A 24471-nucleotide genomic window follows, 5' to 3' on the forward strand; every position below is an offset into this window, starting at 1 on the left:
ATCATAATCAAGATCCCCAGTGGATGCCTGAAACCACAGAGAAATACCAAACCATATATATATATATATACACACACACACACATACATATACATATACATATATTGAATGCAGACATAGTTTTTCACTTAAAGAAAGCACTTTAGGACTTATCTTTGGCATATCAGAATTGCCAGCATCACTATTCTTGTTCTTTGGGGCCATTGTTAAGTAAAATAAAAAAGCACTGTGATACCTCCACAGTCAATCTGGTAATGGAATGGGTACTAAGTGACTCATGAATATTGGGCCAGTGTCATAAACAGTGCGGATATGCTGAACAAAAGGATGATTCAAGTCCTGGGCAGGACAAAGCAGGCAGCATATGATTTGATCATGCTTCTCAGATGGCGTGTAATTTAAAACTTATGAATTGTTTATTTCTGGAATTTTTTATTTAATATTTTCAGACCAGAGTTGATCATAGGTAACTGAAACCACAGAAAGCAAACCACAGATGAGGGGGACTACTGTAAATATAATATCTTATTTTTAAACATCATTAGAGGAGATCTGCAATGTGTTATTAAATATTGAGTATTAGACGGCAACCTGACATGCTGCCATAAAAAATATAAGCTAACTAAATGAAAAACACATGATAGTGACTAAGTAAATTGGAGAAATGCCACAGATAGTTTGTTACAACCATATCCAGTGATCGAATGTGATTAAAAAAAAAAAAAAGACCCACAGAATTTCAGAAAGGATAACTATTAAGATTAGTTTGTTCAACTGAATTAATGTGATTAGCATGCTGGATATATCAGCATAGGAGAAAGAAAAGAACATTGCATTTCAGGTGAAAAGATCCAGAAGGAAATCCCAAATCTATTGATTTTCAGCTTCAGTTTCCTAGAGAACCCCTTCTGGACCATTTTGTCTGGCTGATAAATCCTATATAAACCCAGAAATAATGTCATAAATGCTTAAATTAAAACACGCAGGTTTACAAGGGAAACTGATTATATCAAATTGCAGTTATGTAAGTATTAAAGCACACACATTTTCATTTTAGCAGTATGTAAGCTTTCTAAAACTAAAACATTAAACAACAAAATTCAGCAAAGTATCTCATAACTGTCACCTTTTCAAATTAGGGATGAGTTATTCACAATAACTGAAATATGATTTTTAAATACTTGAGAAACTTGTCAATGTGTCTTGGTATTGCTCCTCAACCAGTGCAAATTTAATTTCGTTTCTTTATATTAACTCATATGACCATTTAATATAAGGTTTTCCTTTTAGCCAAAAAGGCAGCCTTAGGATGGTGATTTCATTTCAGGTTTGCAAGACACTTATGATAGAAAATTAAACAAGGAACATAACTACAATCTTTGCCAGAACTTGCTTATTTTATGAACTGGAATAAAAATGCTTATTACCAAACATTAAGTATGGAGCATCTGAACTCCTTGGATGGAATACTTAATTTGAATGTACCCAGCCTTGTAAATAGATTTTAAAAATTAATTGACCCATACAAATTTGTTACTAACCTTCTCTTTCCCATGGTGACTAACTTCTAGTAAAATGGATGAAATTGATATTTATTTCTACTTCCATCTCAGATATTAGTGCTTACAGAGGTTGAGTAGATCACTGTCTATTAACTGATCTAGATCTATTATAATTCACTGAAGTGCTATGTGGGAAAACAATTCCCATTAGGATAGAATATAGATTTAGGATCATTTGAGGCTTGTGAATTTGGCCTAAATTTTAAAGTAAGGAATAACAAAAAGATTTAGAGGACAAGGTTTCTGTATCAGGAATGTTCTTCTCTTAAGGGAAATCCCTAGATATAATGATGGTCGGGGGCTAGGGGGCAACTCCAGTCTACAAACTGGGTTCTTTTTATTCGGACTATTTTACTCTGAAGCTAGATAGAGACAAAAGCACAAAAGAATAAAATGAACACAGGGTTGAGGGTCACATGTGTCCTCTCCTCATCACTGGTTAAATAAGAAGAGTAGGCAATAGATAATGAGGTGGAGAAAGGAGGGAGGGAGGGAGAGAGAGAGAGAGAGGAGAGAGAGAGACGCTGATACGGTAAGTCCTCTCTGCATGACTTTACAGAGACACTCTGGCCTCAGTTGATAGGGAACAGGGCCCGGGAAGACTTTTCAGGGAACCCTGTGTTGTTCCTGAAGGTTCTAATGTTGAATGGATTTTCTTGAAGCTTATACCTTTCATGAGGGCTTAACTCTGTCATGAGGGTCAATGTCCAACTATATCCAGCTATAGATTCAGTTATCCCTTGAGCCACACAACCCTGTTTTTCATGCTCTATTCTCTCTCAGTAAATAGTACACATGTAGCACCACAGATGTGGTTTAACAGCCTGAACCTTCAACATATAATTTGAAAACAATTCTATATAATGCTCACACTGTTGTTGTCTTACTTGGTTTATCAAAGAAGCTTATGTAAGAACTAGAGGCCCGGTGCACGAATTCATGCACAGGTGGGATCCCTCTGGGTAGCCTGCAGGGATCAGGCTGAAACCTGCAGTCCAATGCCACCTTCAGCTGCTACCTGTCGCTCCTGCTCATCCTGGCCCCACTGTGCGTGCCTCAGATTCATGCCCAATCAGCCCCAATCAGGAGAGGCCATAAGACCTGTGTCTGGTACCCTCCCAAGGGGAGTGGCCTGGGGGATTGGGCTGAAACCAGCTCTCTGACATCCCCCAAGGGGTTCCAGATTGAAAGAGGGTGCAGGCAAGGCTGAGGGACCCCAACAGTTCACGATCAGGCCTGGGAGGGACCGTGGAAGGATTCCAAAGCATGTCCAACCCATTTTGCTCAGTCCTGATTGGCTGGACCCCAGCAGCAAGGTAACCTACTGATTGGAGCATCTGCCCCCTCATGGTCAGTGCAGGTCATAGAAAGCAGTTGAGCAGCCTTTGCATATTATTAGCATATTACACTTTGATTGGTTGTTTGGTTGTTCTGATGTTCAGTCTATTTGCATATTACCCTTTTATTATATAGGACAAGGTGGCAATATAAAACTTCAGAGACAAGACTTTTCAATAAATGAGTTAATAAAAGCAAGACAGATTAGAGAAAAGAATGCATAAGTATTTTAGGGTATATCATCTTAAAGGTTGGGTATTGCCTATTTGGCTTGTCTAAAAATCATAAAACATGGAAGAAATAATGCACTAATCATTACATCAAGGTGTCAGAAATCATGGCATGCAATGAAAATATTAAAGGTGTATAATGGGAGTAGCCATGGCAAGCAGAGAGAATAGAAGAGAATTTGTACTGGCTTCAGATAGAATGCCCTGAACCAATTCCAAGATGAGGTGAATAAGAACTGATCTTTGTGTAACTACTATATCAGACAAAGAACCCAAGGATTGATTGGAATGGGGTCACTGTGCCCTTTTAGGAACTTGCATATATGGAAAGCTAATACCTTTTGTCAGAGGGACGCTATAATAGTTATGACTGAATAAAAATAATATAAAATACTATATTTATATAAAAATATGTATGTTATTTTTAAAATTTTAATTCCTTCACAGAAACATATTGTAGAATTTAAAATTGTCAGTTTTCGAGTCATGTAATTCTTCTGTGGAAAAAAAAACAATTATTTGTAAGGAATGTGGTTGACATTTGCAATGGGTATTTAAAATGATGTAGGCAAAGTTACATTAAAAACAAACCTGTATTTTTATTGAGGTTGAATAGAATATATAAGATGTCTCAAAAAGATATAGATGCGGCTGCAGTAAAGGCAAAGTAGATCACTTAAAATATTATTAATTTCATTGGATAGACATCTGGGGAAAGAAAAGACTAGATTCTATGAAATCTTTATTAATAACATTGAGGAGTACAACTGTTTAGGTTTCACAAACGCAAATGCTTCTGGCCACGATTTGAATGAGTGAAGCAGGCTGAGTGTGACACTAGTGATGGGACATTGGTCAAAAACTTGCCTGACCAAGACATTTAAGTTAAATTTAAAAATATTCATTCTGGCTAAAGAAATTCCTTCCCAGGAGCCAGTTTTTTTAACACCTGGATCTCTCAGTACTACTTGGTATTTTTAAAATAATATACTAGTAAAGTAGTTTGTTTGTTTTTCTTTTCATTATCTAGTACTAAGGGTAGCTCTTCTTTGGGAATATTTAATATCTTACCTAAACATTTCCAGGTATAAGAACTCTAGGAATCTTCACCCCAGTAGACTATCAGGAAGTGAAAAAGGATTAACTCTATTTTCAGAAAACTGGGCTTTCAAAAGAAGCAAATTGGTGAGATTAACCATAAAAAGCATTAGGTTGCTACTGATTAGTCTATATGGTAGGACTCTCTTTTTACTTTCTTTTTGCAAAGTGCTTAATTATCCAAGTTATTTGTAAATAACTTAAGCTGATGCCTTGCCTTGTTTATAAATTCTCAGGGTCTCCATTTTAATTGATTTTAATTTGTTACATAGATCTTTCTATTAGACTCTAAAAGAATATTGAATAGATCTTGAAACATTATGGGTTTGAAAAATCTGGCATTTTACTTGAAAAGTGGAAAAAATTTGCTCTATGAATATTCAACTTCATATTTAAAATATTTGTATATATTATATTTAAAAGTATTTTTGAAATTGTATTATGCCTAAGAAAGATGGGGAGGGAGGTTGAGGCATCCATTGATTTTTGATTCAATAGCAAATGTGTATGGAGGACATTCAGGTTGGGGCAAAAGTTACACTTGTGACCACGTGAAACAGTTTATTCTTGTAGTACTATTTATTAACTAGGGGCCCGGTGCGCGAAATTCGTGCACTGGGTGTGTGTGTGGAGGGGGAGTGTCCCTCAGCCCAGCCTGCCCCCTCTCACATACTGGGAGCCCTCAGGCGTTGACCCCCATCACCCTCCAATCGCAGGATCGGCCCACTGCCCAGGCCTGACGCCTCTGACAGAGGCGTCAGGCCTGGGCAGGGGACCCTCATTTCCCCCATCACTGGTTCTGCCCCCAGCCCAGGCCTGATGCCTCGGCCAGAGGCGTAGACCCCCATCACCCTCAGATCACCTGATCGGCCCATTGCCCAGGCCTGACGCTTCCGCCAGAGGTGTCAGGCTTGGACAGGGGACCCCCATCTCCCCCTGATCACTGGCTCTGGCCCCCGCCCAGGCCTGAGGCCTCTGGCCCAGGAATCATGCCTGGGCAGGGGACCCCCATCTCCCTCTGATCGCTTGCTCCACCCCCCGCCCAAGCCTGACGCCTCTGACCCAGGCTTCAGGCCTGGGCAAGGGGACCATCATATCCTCCCAATCCCCGGCTCCGCCCCCCACCCAGGCCTGATGCCTCGGCCAGAGGAGTTGACCCTCATCACCCTCCGATCACCAATCACCGGATCGGCCCCTTGACCAGACCTGAGGCCTCTGGCAGAGGTGTCAGGCCTGGGCAGGGGACCCCCAGCTCCCCGTGGTTGCAGGCTCCGCCCCTGCCCAGGCCTAACGCCTCTGGCCTAGTCGTCCGGCCGGGGCAGCGGGGACCCGCAGCTGCAGCGGCCCCGCGATCATGGGCTTCGCTTTAGGCCCAGGCAAGGGACCCCTAGCTCCTGGGACTGCCAGCTTTGACTGTGCCCAGCTCCCATCGCTGGCTCTACCCTTACTTCCTGCTATCACTGGCCAGGGCGGCAAAGGCACCTGATTCTCCGATCATGGCTGGGGGGCAGGGCAAAGGCGGCCCGCCTTTGCCCTGCCCCCCAGCTCTTAGGTCCCCCCTGGGTTTCTGATCACTGTCAGTGGCAGGGGGCTTCTTCCTGCTTTCCCTTTCGCCTCCCTGCATTGTGCCTACATATGCAAATTAACCGCCATCTTGTTGGCAGTTAACTGCCATTCTTAGTTGGCAGTTAATTTGCATATAGCCCTGATTAGCCAATGAAAAGGGTATCATCGTACGCCAATTACCATTTTTCTCTTTTATTAGATAGGATTACTAGAGGCCTGATTCATGAAATTCATGCAAGAGTAGGCCTTCCTTCCCCCAGCTGCTGGCACTGTTTTCCCTCTGCAACCCAGGACCTGGGCTTCCCTAGCAGCCTGGCTTCGTCCGGAAGGTCGTCTGAAGGACATCCGGTCTAATTAGCATATTATGCTTTTATTATTATAGATTGTATTATTTTCCATTCAAACAACTGTACTATCTGCCTATTAGACATGGTATTCTCGTGTTATTGCTCATTCATATTTGTTGTGCATTCTAGACAACTCTTAGTGTAAGAAAAAATATCCTATCTCCTTATATATTACCCTAGAGTTTCTTAATGTCCCACAGAGTTGATGTCATATATTCCTCAAATGTGTGGGAATATGCTTTTAAGAAGTAATGGAAAAAATTCCTTCTGTGTTTTTTTTAAAAAAAAAAACATATTTAGAAAAGTGGAATTGTGTCCTATAAAACCATCCTTTAGATTTAAATTCATGGGAAAACAAAAAGAACAGTAAAACTAGACCTTTTTAAAGGACTCAACCTTCTTTTTTTTTACATTTCTTTATTTTTTTTTGTTTGTTTTTTTTGTTTGATTTTTAAATCTTTCTTCATATGTATCCATTTTATCCCCCCGCCCTAGACAGTCCCCTAGCCTCCCCTATCACCCAGTGTCTTATGTCCATTGGTTATGCTTATATGCATGCATACAAGTCCTTTAGTTGATCTCTGACCCCTACCTCCTGCCCCCCAACCCTCCCCGGCCTTCCCGCTGCAGCTCGACAATCTGTTTGAGGCAGCTCTGCCTCTGTATCTATTATTGTTCAAAAGTTTATAATGGTCTCTATTGTCCACGAATGAGTGAGATCATGTGGTATTTTTCCTTTATTGACTGGCTTATTTCACTTAGCATAATGCTCTCCAGTTCCATCCATGACGTTGCAAATGGTAAGAGTTCCTTCCTTTTTACAGCAGCATAGTATTCCATCGTGTAGATGTACCACAGATTTCTAATCCATTCATCTACTGATGGGCACTTAGGCTGTTTCCAGATCTTAGCTATGGTGAATTGTGCTGCTATGAACATAGGGCTGCATATATCCTTTCTGATTGGTGTTTCTGGTTTCTTGGGATATATTCCTAGAAGTGGGATCACAGGGTCAAATGGGAGTTCCATTTTCAGTTTTTTAAGGAAACTCCATACTGTCTTCCATAGTGGCTGCACCAGTCTGCATTCCCACCAGCAGTGCACAAGTGTTCCTTTTTCTCCACATCCTCTCCAGCACTTGTCGTTTGTTGATTTGTTGATGATAGCCAGTCTGACAGGTGTGAGATGGTACCTCATTGCTGTTTTGATTTGCATCTCTCAGATGATTAGTGACTTTGAGCATGTTTTCATATGTCTCTTGGCTTTCTGGATGTCCTCTTTTGAAAGGTGTCTATTTAGGTCCTTTGCCCATTTTTTGATTGGATTGTTTATCTTTCTTTTGTTAAGTTGTATGAGTTCCCTATAAATTTTGGAGATTAGGCCCTTATCAGATATGTCATTGGCAAATATGTTTTCCCACACAGTGGGTTTTCTCGTTGTTTTGTTGATGGTTTCTTTTGCTGTGCAGAAGCTTTTTATTTTGATGTAGTCCCATTTGTTCATTTTTTCTTTAGTTTCAAGTGCCCTAGGAGCTGTATCAGTGAAGAAATTGCTTCGGCATATGTCTGAGATTTTCTTGCCTTTGGATTCTTCTAGAATTTTTATGGTATCCTGTCGTACATTTAAGTCCTTTATCCATTTTGAGTTTATTTTTGTGTATGGTGTAAGTTGGTGGTCTAGTTTCATTTTCTTGCATATATCTGTCCAATTTTCCCAACACCATTTATTGAAGAGACTATCTTGGCTCCATTGTATGTTCTTGCCTCCTTTGTCAAATATTAATTGAGCATATTGGTTCGGGCCGATTTCTGGGCTCTCTATTCTATTCCATTGATCTATATGCCTATTCTTGTGCCAGTATCAGGCAGTTTTGAGAACAGTGGCTTTGTAATACAACTTGATATCTGGTATTGAGATCCCACCTACTTTGTTCTTTTTCAGGATTGCTGCAGCTATTCGGGGTCTTTTTTTATTCCAGATGAATTTTTGGAAAGTTCGTTCTAGATCTCTGAAGTATGCTGTTGGTACTTTAATGGGAAGTGCGTTGAATTTATAGATTGTTTTGGGTAGTATGGACATTTTGATGATGTTGATTCTACCAATCCATGAACACGGTATGTTCTTCCATCTGTTTATGTCTTCCTCTATGTCTTTTTTCAAAGTCCTGTAGTTTTCTGAGTAGAGGTCTTTTACCTCTTTAGTTAAGTTTATTCCTAGGTAGCTTAGTTTTTTCGGTGCAATGGTAAACGGGATTGTCTTTATAATCTCTCTTTCTGAAAGTTCACTATTGGTGTATAGAAATGCCTCAGATTTCTTGGGGTTAATTTTGTATCCTGCTACATTGCCAAATTCATGTATTAAGTCTAGTAGCTTTTTGATGGAATCTCTAGGGTTTTGTATGTAAAATATCATTTCGTCTGCAAATAAGGACAGTTTTACTTCCTCTTTTCCAATTTGGATGCCTTTTATTTCTTCTTCTTGCCGAATTGCAATGGCTAACACTTCCAGTACTATGTTGAACAGGAGTGGTGAGAGGGGGCATCCCTGTCTTGTTCCTGTTCTTAGGGGAAATGGTGTTAGTTTTTGTCCGTTGAGTATGATGTTGGCTGTGGGCCTGTCATATATGGCTTTTATTATGTTGAGGTATGATCCTTCTACTCCCACCTTGCTGAGAGTTTTTATCAAAAATGGGTGTTGAATTTTGTCAAATGCTTTTTCTGCATCAATTGATATGACCATGTGGTTTTTTTCTTTCAATTTGTTTATGTGATGTATCACGTTTATTGATTTGCGGATATTGTACCATCCTTGCATCCCTGGGATAAATCCTACTTGGTCATGGTGTATGATCTTTCTGATGTACTGCTGGATCCGATTTGCTAGGATTTTGTTGAGGATTTTGGCATCTATGTTCATGAGGGATATTGGCCTGTAATTCTCTTTCATTGTGTTGTCTTTACCTGGTTTTGGTATTAGGGTGATGCTGGCTTCATAGAATGAGCTTGGAAGTGTTCCTTCCTCTTGAATTTTTTGTAGTAGTCTGAGGAGGATAGGTTTTAGTTCTTCCTTGAATGTTTGGTAAAACTCCCCTGTGAAGCCGTCTGGTCCTGGGTTTTTGTTTGATGGAAGCTTTTTGATGACTGCTTCAATTTCTTCCATAGTTATTGGCCTGTTGAGATTTTTAGATTCTTCCTGATTGAGTTTTGGAATGCTGTATTTTTCTAGGAATTTGTCCATTTCCTCCAGGTTGTTTAGTTTGTTGGAGTAAAGCTGTCCATAGTATTTTTTAACAATCATTTGTATTTCTGTGGGGTCTGTTGTTATTTCGCCTCTATCGTTTCTGATTTTATTTATTTGGGTCCTCTCTCTCTGCTGCTTGGTGAGTCTGGCTAGAGGTTTATCAATCTTGTTTATCCTTTCAAAGAACCAGCTCTTGGTTTCATTGATTTTCTGTATTGTTTTTTTGGTCTCTATGTCATTTATTTCTGCTCTAATCTTTATTATCTCCTTCCTTCTGCTCACTCTGGGGTTTTCTTGTTGCTCTCTTTCTAATTCTTTGAGTTGTAGAGTTAGATGATTTACTACCATTTTTTCTTGTTTTTTGAGATAGGCCTGTAGAGCTATAAACTTCCCTCTCAGGACTGCTTTCAATGTGTCCCATAGGTTTTGGATTGTTGTGTTTTCATTGTCATTAGTTTCCAGGATGTTTTTAATTTCTTCTTTGATCTCATTGGTAACCCAATCAATATTTAATAGCATGCTATTCAGCTTCCAGGTGTTTGAGTATTTTGGGTTGTTTTTATTGTAGTTTATTTCTAATATTATGCCATCGTGGTCTGCGAAGACGCTTTTTATGATTTCAATCTTCTTGAATTTGGGGATACTTTGCTTGTGACCCAATATGTGGTCTATTTTTGAATATGTCCCATGAGCACCTGAGAAGAACGTATATTCTCTGGCTTTGGGGTGAAGTGTTCTGAAGATGTCTATTAAGTCCATCTGATCTAGTGAGTCATTTAGGATTGCTGTATCTTTGCTGATTGTTTGTCTATAGGACTTATCCAGTGCTGTCAATGGTGTATTAAAGTCCCCTACTATGATTGTATTGTTGTCGATCTCTCCTTTGATATTTTCCAGGAGTTTTTTTATGAATTTGGGTGCTCCTACATTGGGTGCATATATGTTTACCAGGGTTATATCTTCTTGTTGTATTGATCCCTTTAGTATTATGAAGTGGCCTTCCTTATCTCTTGTTAAGGCCTTCACTTTGAGGTCTATTTTGTCCGATATAAGTATTGCTACCCCAGCTTTCTTTTCCTTTCCATTTGCCTGAAAGATATTTTTCCATCCTTTCACTTTCAGTCTGTGTGAGTCCCTTCTAATGAGGTGGGTTTCTTGTAGACAGCAGATATATGGGTCATGTTTTTTTATCCATTCAGCCACTCGATGTCTTTTGGTTGGAGCATTTAGTCCGTTTACGTTTAAAGTTATTATTGAAAGGTACTTGTTTGTAGCCATTTCTTTTTGTGTGTGTGTGTGGCTGTTTTCTTTCTGAGCTTTTTATTTCTTCTTTTTATACCAGTCCCTTTAGCATTCCTTGCATTGCTGGCTTGGTGGTGACAAACTCCCTTAGTCTTTTTTTGTCTGTGAAGCTTCTTATTTCCCCTTCAAGTTTGAATGATAGCCTTGCTGGATAGAGTATTCTTGGATTCAGTCCTTTGCTTTGCATCACTTTGTAAATTTCAGTCCATTCTTTTCTGGCCTGATGTGTTTCTGTTGAGAAGTCATTTGACAATCTAATGGGAGATCCCTTGTATGTAACTTTCCGTCTCTCTCTTGCAGCCTGTAAGATTCTCTCTTTGTCCTGAACATTTGCCATGGTGATTATGATGTGTCTTGGTGTGGGTCTTTTCGGGTTCACCTTGTTTGGGACTCTCTGGGCTTGTGTGACTTTTTTCTTCCCCACCTCAGGAAAGTTTTCTGATATTATTTCTTCGAGTAGGTTTTCTAATCCTTGTTCATCTTTCTGTTGTTCTGGTACTCCTATTATTCGTATGTTGTTTCGTTTCATGTTGTCCCAAAGCTCCCTTAGGCTCTCCTCCTGTCTTTTAATTTTTTTCTCCAATTGCAGTACATTTTGGGTGTGTTTTGCTTCCTTGTCTTCTAATTCACTTATTCGGTCCTCCGCTTCTCCTAGTCTACTGTTGATACTTTCAATGGAGTTTTTCATTGCAGCTATATCACTCTTCATTTCTTCTTGGGTCTTACTTAGGTTGTTGATTTTTTCATCTGTTTCTTCTAGCTTCTTCCATATGTTATCGATTTTTTCATCTGTTTCTTCTAGCTTCTTCCATATGTTATCGATTTTTTCATCTGTTTCTTCTTGCTTCTTGCAGAGTTTGTCGATTTTTTCCTCCATCCGGTTTATGCACTCTAGGATCCTTATTCTGAATTCTTTATCTGACATGTTGCATGCCTCTGTATTACTTAGCTGCTTTTCTGGACAGTCCTCCTTCTCTTTCTTTGGGGGTTTCTTTGTCTACCCATGTTTGATCTCACTGACATATCTAGACGTTGAGTTGTTCAGTGGTTGCTCCCTTGGTGGCAGTGACTCCTTGGTCTGTGGTTGCTCTTCGGGCGGTTGCGGTAGCAGCTGCTCTTCAGTTGGCAGCAGCTCCTCTGGTGGGTGCTGTTCACAGCTGTGGTGGCTCTTCTGGCTGGTGGGGCGAGGTTTCACGTACAGCTGCTGTTCCTCAGCAGAGGATGTGGTGCTCAGGAGGTTGCTGTTGCTTGGATCTGCTGCGTTGATTTAAAGGCACAAAATACAACACAACAAGGCACCACGTACCAGGCACTATACACAAATATATTCACGATATTAATAACCCCAATTAAAGGTGACCACCTGAATTAAGAGAATTAGGGGATAAGAAAGAAGGAAGAGAAAAAGATAAAAGAGAAAAAGGAAAAGAAAAGTAGGGACCAAAAAAAGGGAGTGCAAAAATGAAATTGGGAAAAAGGAAGGGGGAAAATAAAAGCGAGAAAAGAAAAGAAAAAAAAAAAAAGAGCGAAAAGAGAGAATGAAGTGGAAGAGGGAAGAGACTTTTTATATGAGGAGAATACTCCTATAGAACAGCCATTAATCCCAACAAATTCCAGCAACAGCTCCCTGGATATGAATGCAAACTAGAAACAACCAATAATATAACAATGAAAATAGAATGGTGAACACTAATCCCAAAATAAAATAAAGAAAAAATAAAATGGCACTTTAAAAAATGGTAAAATGGTAGCAGTAATAATACTGGTTAAAAATAAGAAGGTAGTAATTAAAAGGGTAAAATCAGGTGATGGAAAAAGAAGAAAAGAAAGAAAAAAAAAGAAGAAGAAAAAAAAGGAACAGAAATAAAAGAATGAAAAAAAAAATCGTTTCTTAGTTAAAAAGTGAAAAAAGAAAAAAAATTGCAGTAGTGGAGGTCCTTCGTTTCTTCTATTCTTCAGTGTGGCTCGCCTTAGACCTTCCAGGTATTCAGGAGAGTGTTGAGTTTCCCTGCGATATACTGTTCCTCTGTGTTGTAAACCACAGTCCTTATTTTAAAGCATGCCGCATTTATTTCCCAGACTGCCTTATTTTGTGTTTAGCAAAGAGTCAGTTTGTGGGTCAGCCTCTGGGTGGCAGTGTTCTGGGGTTGGCCTCTGAGGCTATAGGGCCTCTCTGTCCAGTGGAAGTTCACTGCCCAGAGCTGACTGCGTAATAGTTAGTTACTGGCGCTATGTTGTTGCTGGGATTGAAAATCCCCCTATAGGCCAGACCCTGTTAACTCCCAGGGACTGATCAGGTTATCTTAATCCTTGATCTCCTACAGGGTGGAATCTGGGTGTGGCTGTGCTCCTTGCCTGGGGGCTGGGGGGAGGAGACTCCCTCTCAGGAGCGGGTGGCTGCCCCAGTCCCGGGCTCTGGGGTGTCTCAGCACTCAATTCACTACCACCTCTCCCGGCTCCCCCTCTTTCCCCAGTCTCTCCCCAGATTCCACTCCTCCGCACACTCTCCCTCTCTTCAGCACAGGTGAGTGTCTGTATCCGAAATGTCCCATGAACAGGATTCAGTGAAAACAGACAAACAAACGCCGGCCGCGGAAACGGGGAAGGCTTGGTTTCTGTAAGCTTCTTCTCTTACCGGGACTGCATGGTCAGGTCAGCTCTTCAGGCTGCCCCCTTTAGGCTCAGTCCTCCGTGATCACAGAACCCAGCTCTCAATTTCCCTGGCGGCGCCAGGAATCCCGCGGTTCTCCTTTCCCCCGTCAGGGGCTGTGCCTGTCCCAGGGGACGCGGCTGTCTGCCACGCGGTCTCCCTCCGACTCTCTGGGCTCAGAGGTCTGGCAAACTTTCCTGCCCAAATCCCTGGTTTTTTTTTACCTTACCAGGGGAGTTCTGCTCTTCCCGGCTGTAAACCCTCTCACCAGCTGAGCAATTTCGCCAATTCGGTGTGAGTGTTACTAGCTTCAGCTGCTCGTTCCATTTGCTCCGGGACACGACCTGGGACACGTCTGCCTATATCGCCGCCATCTTGGTTCTCCTGTATCAATTCTTTGCACTTTCAAGTGCCTTTTCTCTCAGTTTGCTACTGGTGGATATAAGATGCTTTTGAGAAGCTTTCAACCTGGTTTTGATTTGGTGAAAATTCCAAAAACACTTGATCGAGGATTCTTCCAGATCATCCCCTCCCCTACTTCACGCCATTACAGCTTCACACAAAGTCTAAGTTTAGTCAGCAAGTCAGTATCAGTTGTAACAAAGGAGAGGCAGCTTAACGGAGTTGAAAAGGTGACCATACGAGCAGTATTTCTCACTGGACCGCAGCACCAGGGAACTTGTTGGAAATGTAAATTCTCAGACCCCTACATTTCTTTATTGATTAAGGTATTATATATGTCTCCTTATCCCCCCATTTTTCACCAACCCCCCACTCATGCCCTCACCCCCTTGTTGTCTGTGCCCATTGGTTATACTTATATGCATGCATACTAGTCCTTTGGTTGATCTCTCCTCCTTACCCCCACCCTCCTCTATCTTCCCTCTGAGGTTTGATGGTCTGATCAATGTTTCTCTGTCTCTGGATCTGTTTTTGTTCATCAAATTAAAGTTATGGTGGTTTATAATAATTCCATGATAAAAAATGCTTTTGAAGCAACAAAAAAAAGCAGTTAGATTTAGGCCAGCACTAGTCACACTTGGTGAGCATCAGAATCCAGAATCATAGAAGAGAGGTACAACACCGATTCCTGGCTCCATCCTGGAGGGTCCCATTCAGAAGGGCATGGGTGGAGCCTGAGCATCTGTATTTTGAGTAAGTTCCTGGGTGACATCCATGCTGCTGACCTATGGACCACACTTGGAGTGGCATTCAGTTAGAGATGCCCTGAGAAGCTGAGTTCGTGCTAACCATGTAAATTATGTTTTTCAGAAAAATATTCTCAACTGTTTCAGAAGAGCACAGTGCCCAGAATCCAATGTCAGTTCCGTACAGATACAAGGTGATGCGGATTATTTCATCAACTACCTTGGAGTTCCCAGTGTGCAGTTTGCTTATGAGGACATCAAGTCATTACAGGTAATTATTTCTAAAATATGTACTCCCCCCACACACACACACACAATATAGCATACATGCAGAATTTGATTTTATCCTGGCTATTTGTCTTTCTTATCAACTAGGTCACTATAGGAAGCTGCTTCGTTTAGAGAGTTATTCTTGTTGTTCAGAGGCTTTGTAACAGTATTTGAAAACATCAGTTCTTTTCAAAAGTGTTGAATTCAATTAAAAAAGATTTATATTGTCACTCACATTTTCACAGTGTGCTTTGCAACAAGAAATTTGCAGTAGTTGGATTAACATCAAAACATAATTGTAATCTTCAGTATTCACAGAAACAGATGACATATGCAATAGATTCTCTTCTCCTTGCCCAAGGGAAAATGCATTTCATATGCTGTATATTAATGTGTCTTGCGAATTAGCTACCCAAAGTATGTCAATAGTTTGCCTTCCTAAAAAGATACAACTATTTTTGTGGAGATAGGTCCCCCCACCCCCACAAAGAATATCACGTAGGCATGATTCACCATAATTAAGTCTGTGTTCATCCATCTATTGGACTGCGAACATATTCCTCTGTCTCAAAATTGTGTCACTGGAAATTGTTCTCTGTAGATATAAACCAGTTGAGATCTTTTATTTTCTTTTAACAAATTGTGCTAGCCTTTTGGGGAGTTCTTTAAAAGCCTCTGGGGTAGCCTGGTTGAGGAAATTTTTACATTAACTAAATAGTGGCTGGAAATAGAGTAAACCCTGCTTTGTTCCACAATCATGGATGTCCTTGAACATTTCTGTTTAAATTGTATTTATAGACTAAACTTCTGGTATTTAATGTCTTAATATCTACTAGCTTTTAGCAATACTTAGTTTCTCTGCACATTCCTTAGCTCCTTTGTAAACAGCTGATATATCTAACATCTTAAATTCATAGAGGGAGAAATTCTGGGTGAATCCTATTGTGATGAGATAAATTCTTAGGCAATACAAAAATAATATTTATGATTTATCTGTTTTTATAATTTTGGATTTTCATACACTGTTGTTGTTTGAACATGAGGTACATGTGTAGCGGTATCTTTTCTTTTAGGCAAATCCACGGTCTATACTTTAATAAAATCTATGTCTTAAAATATAACTCATTTTTTACTTTTCTGCTTGATATTTTATAATATCTTTTTATCATTTCCCCATCTCAACTCATCCAACTCCTGCCATATCAACACATTGAATGATAGCTTTTATTCAATACAGGTCTGATTCACCTTGGTTGAGTTTTAAGCCAAGAATTTAGAGAAGCAATATAGGATAGCCTTAAGAATGGGACTAATAATTGATTCCCAACTCTGAAACCTACTTGATACTTATTAGATACATGATTTAACTTCTTTCAATATTATTTTAGAAATGAGGAACCATATCATAGTTACGCATAGGATAAATGACACTATGCCTGTAAAAAACATAGCTAATATTGAACATGCAATAAAGCCTCTATCAATCATAGCTATCATCACAATTATTATTGCCCAATTTTAGTTCCAAAATATTAGTGGGAGAATTTCAAAAACAATTAGGTAAGAACATATTAGTAGAAGGGAAGAGAGAGCTTGTAAACTGTTAAGGAAAACAAGCTTCTGAGGTAGAAAAGGTGGCATTTGATTAAGCTCAGCGGGAGGATCTGAGGTGCCAATAGAAAGAAGATTTGGAAACCAGTATTAGTGAAGTTCTCAGAAGGTACTATTATCACTGAAATTCTTTAGGCTAAAGTATACCTACTGGCTTAGTCTATACATCAAGTAGTTTTTCAAATTTTACCCAGACTATTTAACTTTCATCAACAAAATCATACTATATAATAAAAGGCTAATATGAAAATAGACCGAACGGCAGAACAACTGGTCACTATGATGTGCCCTGACCACCAGGGGGCAGATGCTCAACACAGGAGCTGCCCCCTCATGGTCAGTGCACTCCCACAGGGGGAATGCTGCTCAGCCAGAAGCCAGGCTCACGGCCTCTGTGGCAGTACTAAGGATGCCCGGCTGCCAGCTTAGACCTGCTCCCCCAGGCCTGTCAATCAGCTTGGCATCCCACGAGGGCTCCTTGACTGCAACAGGGCACAGGCCAGGCTGAGGGACCCCCCCATCAGTGCAAAAATTTTGTGCACCAGGCCTTAGTCTGTCTATATACATCTACACTAATAAAAGACAGAGATGCTAATTGACCATACCTTCGCTATTCCCTAAGCCATGTCCACCAGCCAATCAGAGCGACTGTATGCAAATTAACCTAACCAATATGGCGGCTGGCAGCCACAGAGCTGGAGCAAGCCAGAGGCTTGGTTGCCCGGGTGATGGAGAAAGCCAAGCTTCCCGCCAGCCCTGAGCCAGCTGAGGACTCTGCTCATGGCAACAAAGTTTCAATTATAGAAGACAAATAAATCCCAGATACCTGCTTCCAGCCAACCTCCACTGGGAGCTTGGGTGGCTGGGGGTTATGGCCAGCTGGCAAACAGCCATCAGACCCTCATCCAGGCTGGCCAAACCCTCATGCGGTGACGGTCACCGCTGGGGGGCTTAGCCAGCCTGAAAACGGCCCTCAGCCCCTCACCCAGGATGGCCAGGCACCCCAGGGGAGACCCCTACCCTGAAGGGGCTATGGCCAGCCTTCAAACAGCCATCAGGCCCTCACCCAGGTTGGCCAGACACTCCTATATAATAAAAGGGTAATATGCAAATTAACCTTAACAGCAGAATGACTGGTCTCTATGACACACACTCACCACCAAGGGGCAGATGCTTAATGCAGGAGCTGCCCCCTGGTGGTCAGTGCGCTCCCACAGGGGGAGCTCTGCTCAGCCACAAGCCAGGCTGATGACTGCCAGTACAGCAGTGGTGGTGGGAGCCTCTCCCACCTCCTCAGCAGCACTAAGGATGTCTGACTGCAGCTTAGGTCTGCTCCCCACTGGCAAGTGGACATCCCCTGAGGGCTCCCGGGCTGCCAGAGGAATGTCTAACTGCCAGCTTAGGCCCGTTCCCGCAGGGAGTGGGCCTAAGCCAGCAGGTGGTCATCCCCCGAGGCGTCCCAGACTGCTAGAAGTGACAGGCCAGGCTGAGGGAACCCCCCCCCCCCGAGTACACAATAATATATATATATATATATATATATATATATATATATTAGAGGCCCGGTGCACAACAATTTGCGCACTCGGGGGGGAGGGAGGGTCCCTCAGCCCGGCCTGTGCCCTCTCGCAGTCTGGGACCCCTTGGGAGATAACGACCTGCTGGTTTAGGGTTTCCAGGGGGCAGGCCCAATCCCTAGGTGCAGCCCCTGGTTGGAATCAGAGAAGGGCCGATTGGGGAGTAGGGGCACCTTCCCTTGTCATGCACAGAGCAGGGCAGATTGGAAGGTTGCAATGCCACCCTCAGTCACGCTCAGGGTAGGGCCGATTGGGGGGGTTGGGGCACCACCCCCTGTCACACTCATGGCAGGGTTGATGGGGAGGTTGCGGCCCCACCCCCTGTCACACACAGAGCAGGGCCAATCGGGGTTGGGGTGCTGCCCCCTGTCACTCACAGAGCATGGCCCATCAGGGGGGTTGGGGCTCAATACCCTGTCACACACAGAGCAGGGCCCATCAGGGGGTTGGGGAGCTTCCCCCTGTCATGCACAGAGAAGGGCCGATCAGGGGTTTGAGGAGCTCCCCCCCATCACTCACGGAGTAGGGCCGATAGGAGAGTTGGGGCACCGCCCCCTGTCATACACAGAGGAGGGTGGATTAGGGGGTTGGGGCTCCGCACCCTGTCACACTCAGGGCAAGGCCGATGGGGAGGTTATAGCTCTACCCCATCGCACACAGAGCAGTGCCCATGAGGGGGGGTGGTTGGGTGCCGCACCCTGTCACACACAGAGCAGTGCTGATCAGGGGGTTGGGGCGCCACACCCTGTCACACACAGAGCCACAGGGCGATCAGGGGGTTGGGGAGCTCCGTCCTATCAGGCACAGAGAAGGGCTGATCAGGGGGTTGGGGCACCTTCCCCTGTCAAAAGCAGAGCAGGGTGGATAGGGAGGTTGTGGCCCTGCACCCTGTCACACACAGAGCCGCAGGGCGATCAGGGGGTTTGGGCGCTGCCCCCTGTCATGATGATCCCGGTGCCGGGAGGCCTCTTGGCTCCGCTGATCCTGGTGCTGGGAGGCATATTACCCTTTTGCTATATAGGATAGAGGCCTGGTGCACGGGTGGCGGCCAGCTGGTTTGTCCTGAAGGGTGTCCTGGATCAGGGTGGGGGTCCCCACTGGGGTGCCTGGCCAGCCTGGATGAGGGGATGATGGCTGTTTGCAGCTGGTCACACCCCCTTCAGGGTGGGGGTCCCCACTGGGGTGCCTGGCCAGTCTGGGTGAGGGGCTGAGGGCTGTTTTCAGGCTGGCAGGTGACTGAAACTCCCAACTGCTCCTTTTTTCTTTTTTTTCATTCTGGGCCAGCTTTAGCTCTGAGGCTTGGCTCCAGCTCTTAGGCCTCTGCTGCTGAAAGCAGGGATCTGGTTTGTTTGGGTTTTATAATTGAAACACTGTATCAACTCCAGCTCTGAGATCCCGGCTGGCTGAAAGCAGGTTTCTGGGGTTCTGTTTAGCTTCTATATTTCTAACTGCAAGCTCAGAGGCTGGCAGCAGCAGGCAGTGAACGTTGGAGTCTTCCATCACTAAAGCAAGCAAGCCTCATGTTCATTTCAGGCTGCCTGGCTGCCGGCTGCCATCTTGGCTGGCAGTTAATTTGCATATCACCCTATTAGCCAAGGAGAAGGGTAGCGGAGGTACAGCCAATTACCATGTTTTTCTTTTATTAGATAAGATATATGTATATATATATATATATATATATATATATATATATATATATATACACACTAGGGGCCTGGTGCACGAAATTCGTGCACTGGGTGTGTGTGGGGAGGGGAGTGTCCCTCAGCCCAGCCTGCCCCCTCTCACATACTGGGAGCCCTCAGGCATTGACCCCCATCACCCTCCAATCGCAGGATCGGCCCCTTGCCCAGGCCTGATGCCTCGGCCAGAGGCGTAGACCCCCATCACCCTCCGATCGCCTGATCGGTCCCTTGCCCAGGCCTGACGCCTCCGCCAGAGGCATAGACCCCCATCACCCTCCGATCGCCTGATTGGCCCCTTGCCCAGGCCTGACGCCTCCGCCAGAGGTGTCAGGCTTGGACAGGGGACCCCCACCTCCCCCTGATCACTGGCTCTGGCCCCCGCCCAGGCCTGAGGCCTCTGGCCCAGGAATCATGCCTGGGCAGGGGACCCCCATCTCCCTCTGATCGCTTGCTCCACCCCCCGCCCAAGCCTGACGCCTCTGACCCATGCTTCAGGCCTGGGCAAGGGGACCATCATATCCCCCCAATCCCCGGCTCCGCCCCCCGCCCAGGCCTGATGCCTCGGCCAGAGGAGTTGACCCTCATCACCCTCCAATCACCAATCACCGGATCGGCCCCTTGACCAGGCCTGAGGCCTCCGGCAGAGGTGTCAGGCCTGGGCAGGGGACTCCCAGCTCCCCGCAGTTGCAGGCTCCGCCCCTGCCCAGGCCTAACGCCTCTGGCCTAGTCGTCCGGCCGGGGCAGCGGGGACCCGCAGCTGCAGTGGCCCCGCGATCGTGGGCTCTGCTTTAGGCCCAGGCAAGGGACCCCTAGCTCCCGGGACTGCCAGCTTCGACCGTGCCCAGATCCCATCGCTGGCTCCACCCCTACTTCCTGCTATCACTGGCCAGGGTGGCAAAGGCGCCTGATTCTCCGATCATGGCTGGGGGGCAGGGCAAAGGCGGCCCCAGGGCCGCCTTTGCCCTGCCCCCCAGCTCTTAGGTCCCCCCTGGGTTTCCGATCACTGTCAGTGGCAGGGGGCTTCTTCCTGCTTTCCCTTTCGCCTCCCTGCATTGTGCCTACATATGCAAATTAACCGCCATCTTGTTGGCAGTTAACTGCCAATCTTAGTTGGCAGTTAACTGCCAATCATAGTTGGCAGTTAACTGCCAATCATAGTTGGCAGTTAATTTGCATATAGCCCTGATTAAGCAATGAAAAGGGTATCGTCGTACGCCAATTACCATTTTTCTCTTTTATTAGATAGGATATATATATCTCGAATATGCAAAGTGCCATCTGGAGAGTTTGACTGTGAGACCGGAAGTTTGATCGCTCGCTATGAGGTGTGCTCACCACTAGGAGGTGGTACGGAATGAAGGAAGGCCCCCTCTGGCAGCTGGCAGCCAGGGAAGGGAGGCCCCATCCAGCAGCTGAAAGGAAGGCCCAGGCCAGCAGCTGGAAGGCCCCAAATGCCCCTGATTGCCAGCCAGGCCTACGAACCCTACACATGCACAAATTTCATGCACTGGGCCTCTAGTTTTTATCATATTTCTCCAATACGTAACTAAAAGAGAATCCCCTATGCCTTATATTTTAACAGATGACATTGTTTCTATTGCTTTAGCATGAGGCATTTTTAAAAATGGATTTGTCCCTTAGAAATATGAATGTTCAAGATGATATAATTTTGTGTGGTGAACTCTTCAAAAGACACATAACCTTTCTTTCAGTATTAACCAATAATGATTATTTCTATATGTTAAGAGGAGTTATGAACACTGAGAGACATTATCCATGATATAAAGATTTATCCTATTTCAATTAATAAAGTAGATAAAAATTTAGAGGTTTTTCATGAGTTTGAAAGTAGATTCAAAAATATAATGTATACTATTTATGTATTATATACTATGTTATACACATAATATAATATCTAAGATAATATCTACCACCTATTGAGTACTTACTGTGCTATGTCTTTTTATGTCATCTCATTTAATACAGTATCTTTATCATTCAGCTATTATTATTAACACTTTTTTGTTGATGTTGTAGATGAAATTAAGTTTAAAATCTAATTGCTTTTCAAGGTCATAAAACTAATAAATGGCCAAGACAGAAGTTAACCTCAGATCTGTTTAACCATAAGCTCATGTTCTCAAAGATTACACTAAAGATCATATGTTAGAAGCCCAAGGGCAAGATCCAGTCTGCAGATATATATTATTTGCTCTGCACTTTATTGAAAAATTAGATTCTGGAAACATTGGTTCTTTTTCCCATGGACACAATTGGCTAAATTGTGCATTACTCTCTGGCTTGCCATTTTCTTTATTAAAGAATCTGCCATATTGTTTGTTCTAGAATGAAGTTAAGAATAATATTGCTTCAACACCTGTTTCTATAAAAAATTGGGACATGAATGGTCAACCTAAAGGGCCACATGGTTTACCAGACTTGTGTAAACCATATTACCTGCCTGGACCCTGTAAAAACTGAGTTCATTATGTCTACATTCAACTCAAGTAAAATAGTTGAAATAGATAATTATACAGTTTCTTTCAGTTTAAAAATTGTATATGTATTCTAAGTGAAGCTAATTTTATGATTTTGGTTATATTTTTGAGAAAGTATTTAAAAATATTTGGCTGATTATAATGCAAACCTTCATATATCTGCCATTTTTTAATACAGCAAAACTAATTATTAATCTCTTAAATTCAATTTTAAAAATTGAATAATGATTACAGGAAAATATTTAACTGTAGGAAAATAAACTAGTGCCATAACTACCACTTTTTATGGAAATAAGGGCCATTATTAGTTCTAAAATTATATTTTGATTAAACATGACATTTTATAATCACTATCCCAAATATCTCATATTTTCCATATTCTCTTTTTTTAAAAATATATATATTTTATTGACTTTTTACAGAGAGGAAGAGAGTTAGAGTTAGAAACATCGATGAGAGAGAAACATCAATCAGCTGCCTCCTGCACACCCCCCACTGGGGATGTGCCTGCAACCAAGGCACATGCCCTTGACCGGAATCGAACCTGAGACCCTTCAGCCAACAGGCCGATGCTCTATCCACTGAGCTAAACCAGTTAGGGCTCCATATTCTCATCAGTGCCTTTTCCCTATAGTTTCTTTGGGTGCTAAGATATTGCATAAGATTGCTTGAAGCACCTTTCACCTATAGCTTTTCTTGGTGTCTTTCCTCTAGTTTTCCAATAACTGGATTTCACAAATGCAAAGAAATCTATGGATTTTCCAAATATTAAAATTATTCCTTCTCATAAAATATTTTCCTGTTAATCGAAAAGTCTCTAGTTGTAAGCTTCATTTAAATATAGTTTTCAATTTGTAAACATCGTTGCACCTGTTAGGAGAGACATTCTGTGCAGACTAAATACAATACAGAGATTGTTGAAAAGGAAATGAAAAGACAGATGCTTTCTGATTAAAAGTGCAATTTATGACAGGCTGGTAGTCCAATGCACATTTCTTCTGTCACTTAACAGCTGTTTCACATAAGTTTTGTTCCAGATCAGTATATTTACTCTATAGGGCATGTCAGAGGTTCTGCCTTTTTCAGTTTATCAAAATATCAGTCCATGTACCAGCAAGCTGAATACCATAAATTTAAGCTCTGGTTCCTCACTCTGTTTAACCTCATATTGCTTGCTCTTCTGCTTGAAACATTCTATTTTAAACCCAATTTACCTCTATAATGGAGGCTTTAACATTTAAATTATAATGAGACAAAGGAGTATTATACCTTTTATATGGCATGATTTCTTGCATGATTGTTTCAATATCATTTAGTAACCCAGCAACTGAGGACAAAGTAGCATAGGTGTTTTAAAACTCTTATTAATTCTTAAGTTAGATAATGTTGACTCAATTTTGATTCTTATGCAGCAGCATGAGTGTGTATGAATGTTTGTATCTGTGCAATTTTTTTTTTATTGATTAAGGTATTACATATGTGTCCTTATCCCCCCATTGCCCTCCACCCTCCCCACTCATGCCATCACCCCCTGGTGTCTGTGTCCATTGGTTAGGCTTATATGCGTGCATATAAGTTCTTTGGTTGATCTCTCCCCTTGATCCCCACCCCCCTACCTTCCCTCTGAGGTTTGACGGTCTGATTGATGCTTCTCTGTCTCTGGATCTGTTTTTGTCCATCAGTTTATGTTGTTCATTATATTCTACAAATGAGTGAGATCATGTGATATTTATCTTTCTCTGACTGGCTTATTTTGTTTAGCATAGTGCGTTCCAGTTCCATCCATGCTGTTGCAAATGATAAGAATTCCTTTGTTTTTTACCGCAGCATAGTATTCCATTGTGTAGATATAACACAGTGTTTTTTTTTTAAATATATTTTATTGATTTTTTACAGAGAGGAAGGGAGAGAGATAGAGAGTTAGAAACATCGATGAGAGAGAAACATCTATCAGCTGCCTCCTGCACATCTCCTACTGGGGATATGCCCGCAACCCAGGTACATGCCCTTGACTGGAATCGAACCCAGGACCCTTCAGTCCGCAGGCCGACGCTCTATCCACTGAGCCAAACCGGTTTCGGCTAACACAGTGTTTTAATCTACTCATCTGCTGATGGGCACTTAGGCTGTTTCCACATTTTAACTATGGTAAATTGTGCTGCTATGAACATAGGAGTGCATATATCCTTTCTGATTGGTGTTTCCAGTTTCTTGGGATATATTCCTAGAAGTAGGACCACTGGGTCAAATGGGAGTTCCACTTTTAGTTTTTTGAGGGAACTCCATACTGTCTTCCACAGTGGCTGCACAGTCTGCATTCCCACCAGCAGTGCACAAGGGTTCCTTTTT

The 24471-nt window shown here is 42.7% G+C and overlaps 1 protein-coding gene across 3 annotated transcripts in view; it reads left to right on the forward strand.

The window, feature by feature from the left end:
• NAALADL2 (N-acetylated alpha-linked acidic dipeptidase like 2) overlaps positions 1-24471 on the forward strand; it is a 1191965-nt gene that overhangs the window by 953849 nt on the left and 213645 nt on the right. For all 3 annotated transcript variants that reach the window (XM_059687069.1, XM_059687068.1, XM_059687067.1), the window contains one exon: positions 14606-14752. In XM_059687069.1, the coding sequence (XP_059543052.1) occupies positions 14606-14752 (147 nt within the window). The remainder of the gene's footprint in view (positions 1-14605; positions 14753-24471) is intronic.

Source organism: Myotis daubentonii, chromosome 3, assembly GCF_963259705.1.
Source record: "Myotis daubentonii chromosome 3, mMyoDau2.1, whole genome shotgun sequence".
Lineage (NCBI taxonomy): Eukaryota > Metazoa > Chordata > Mammalia > Chiroptera > Vespertilionidae > Myotis > Myotis daubentonii.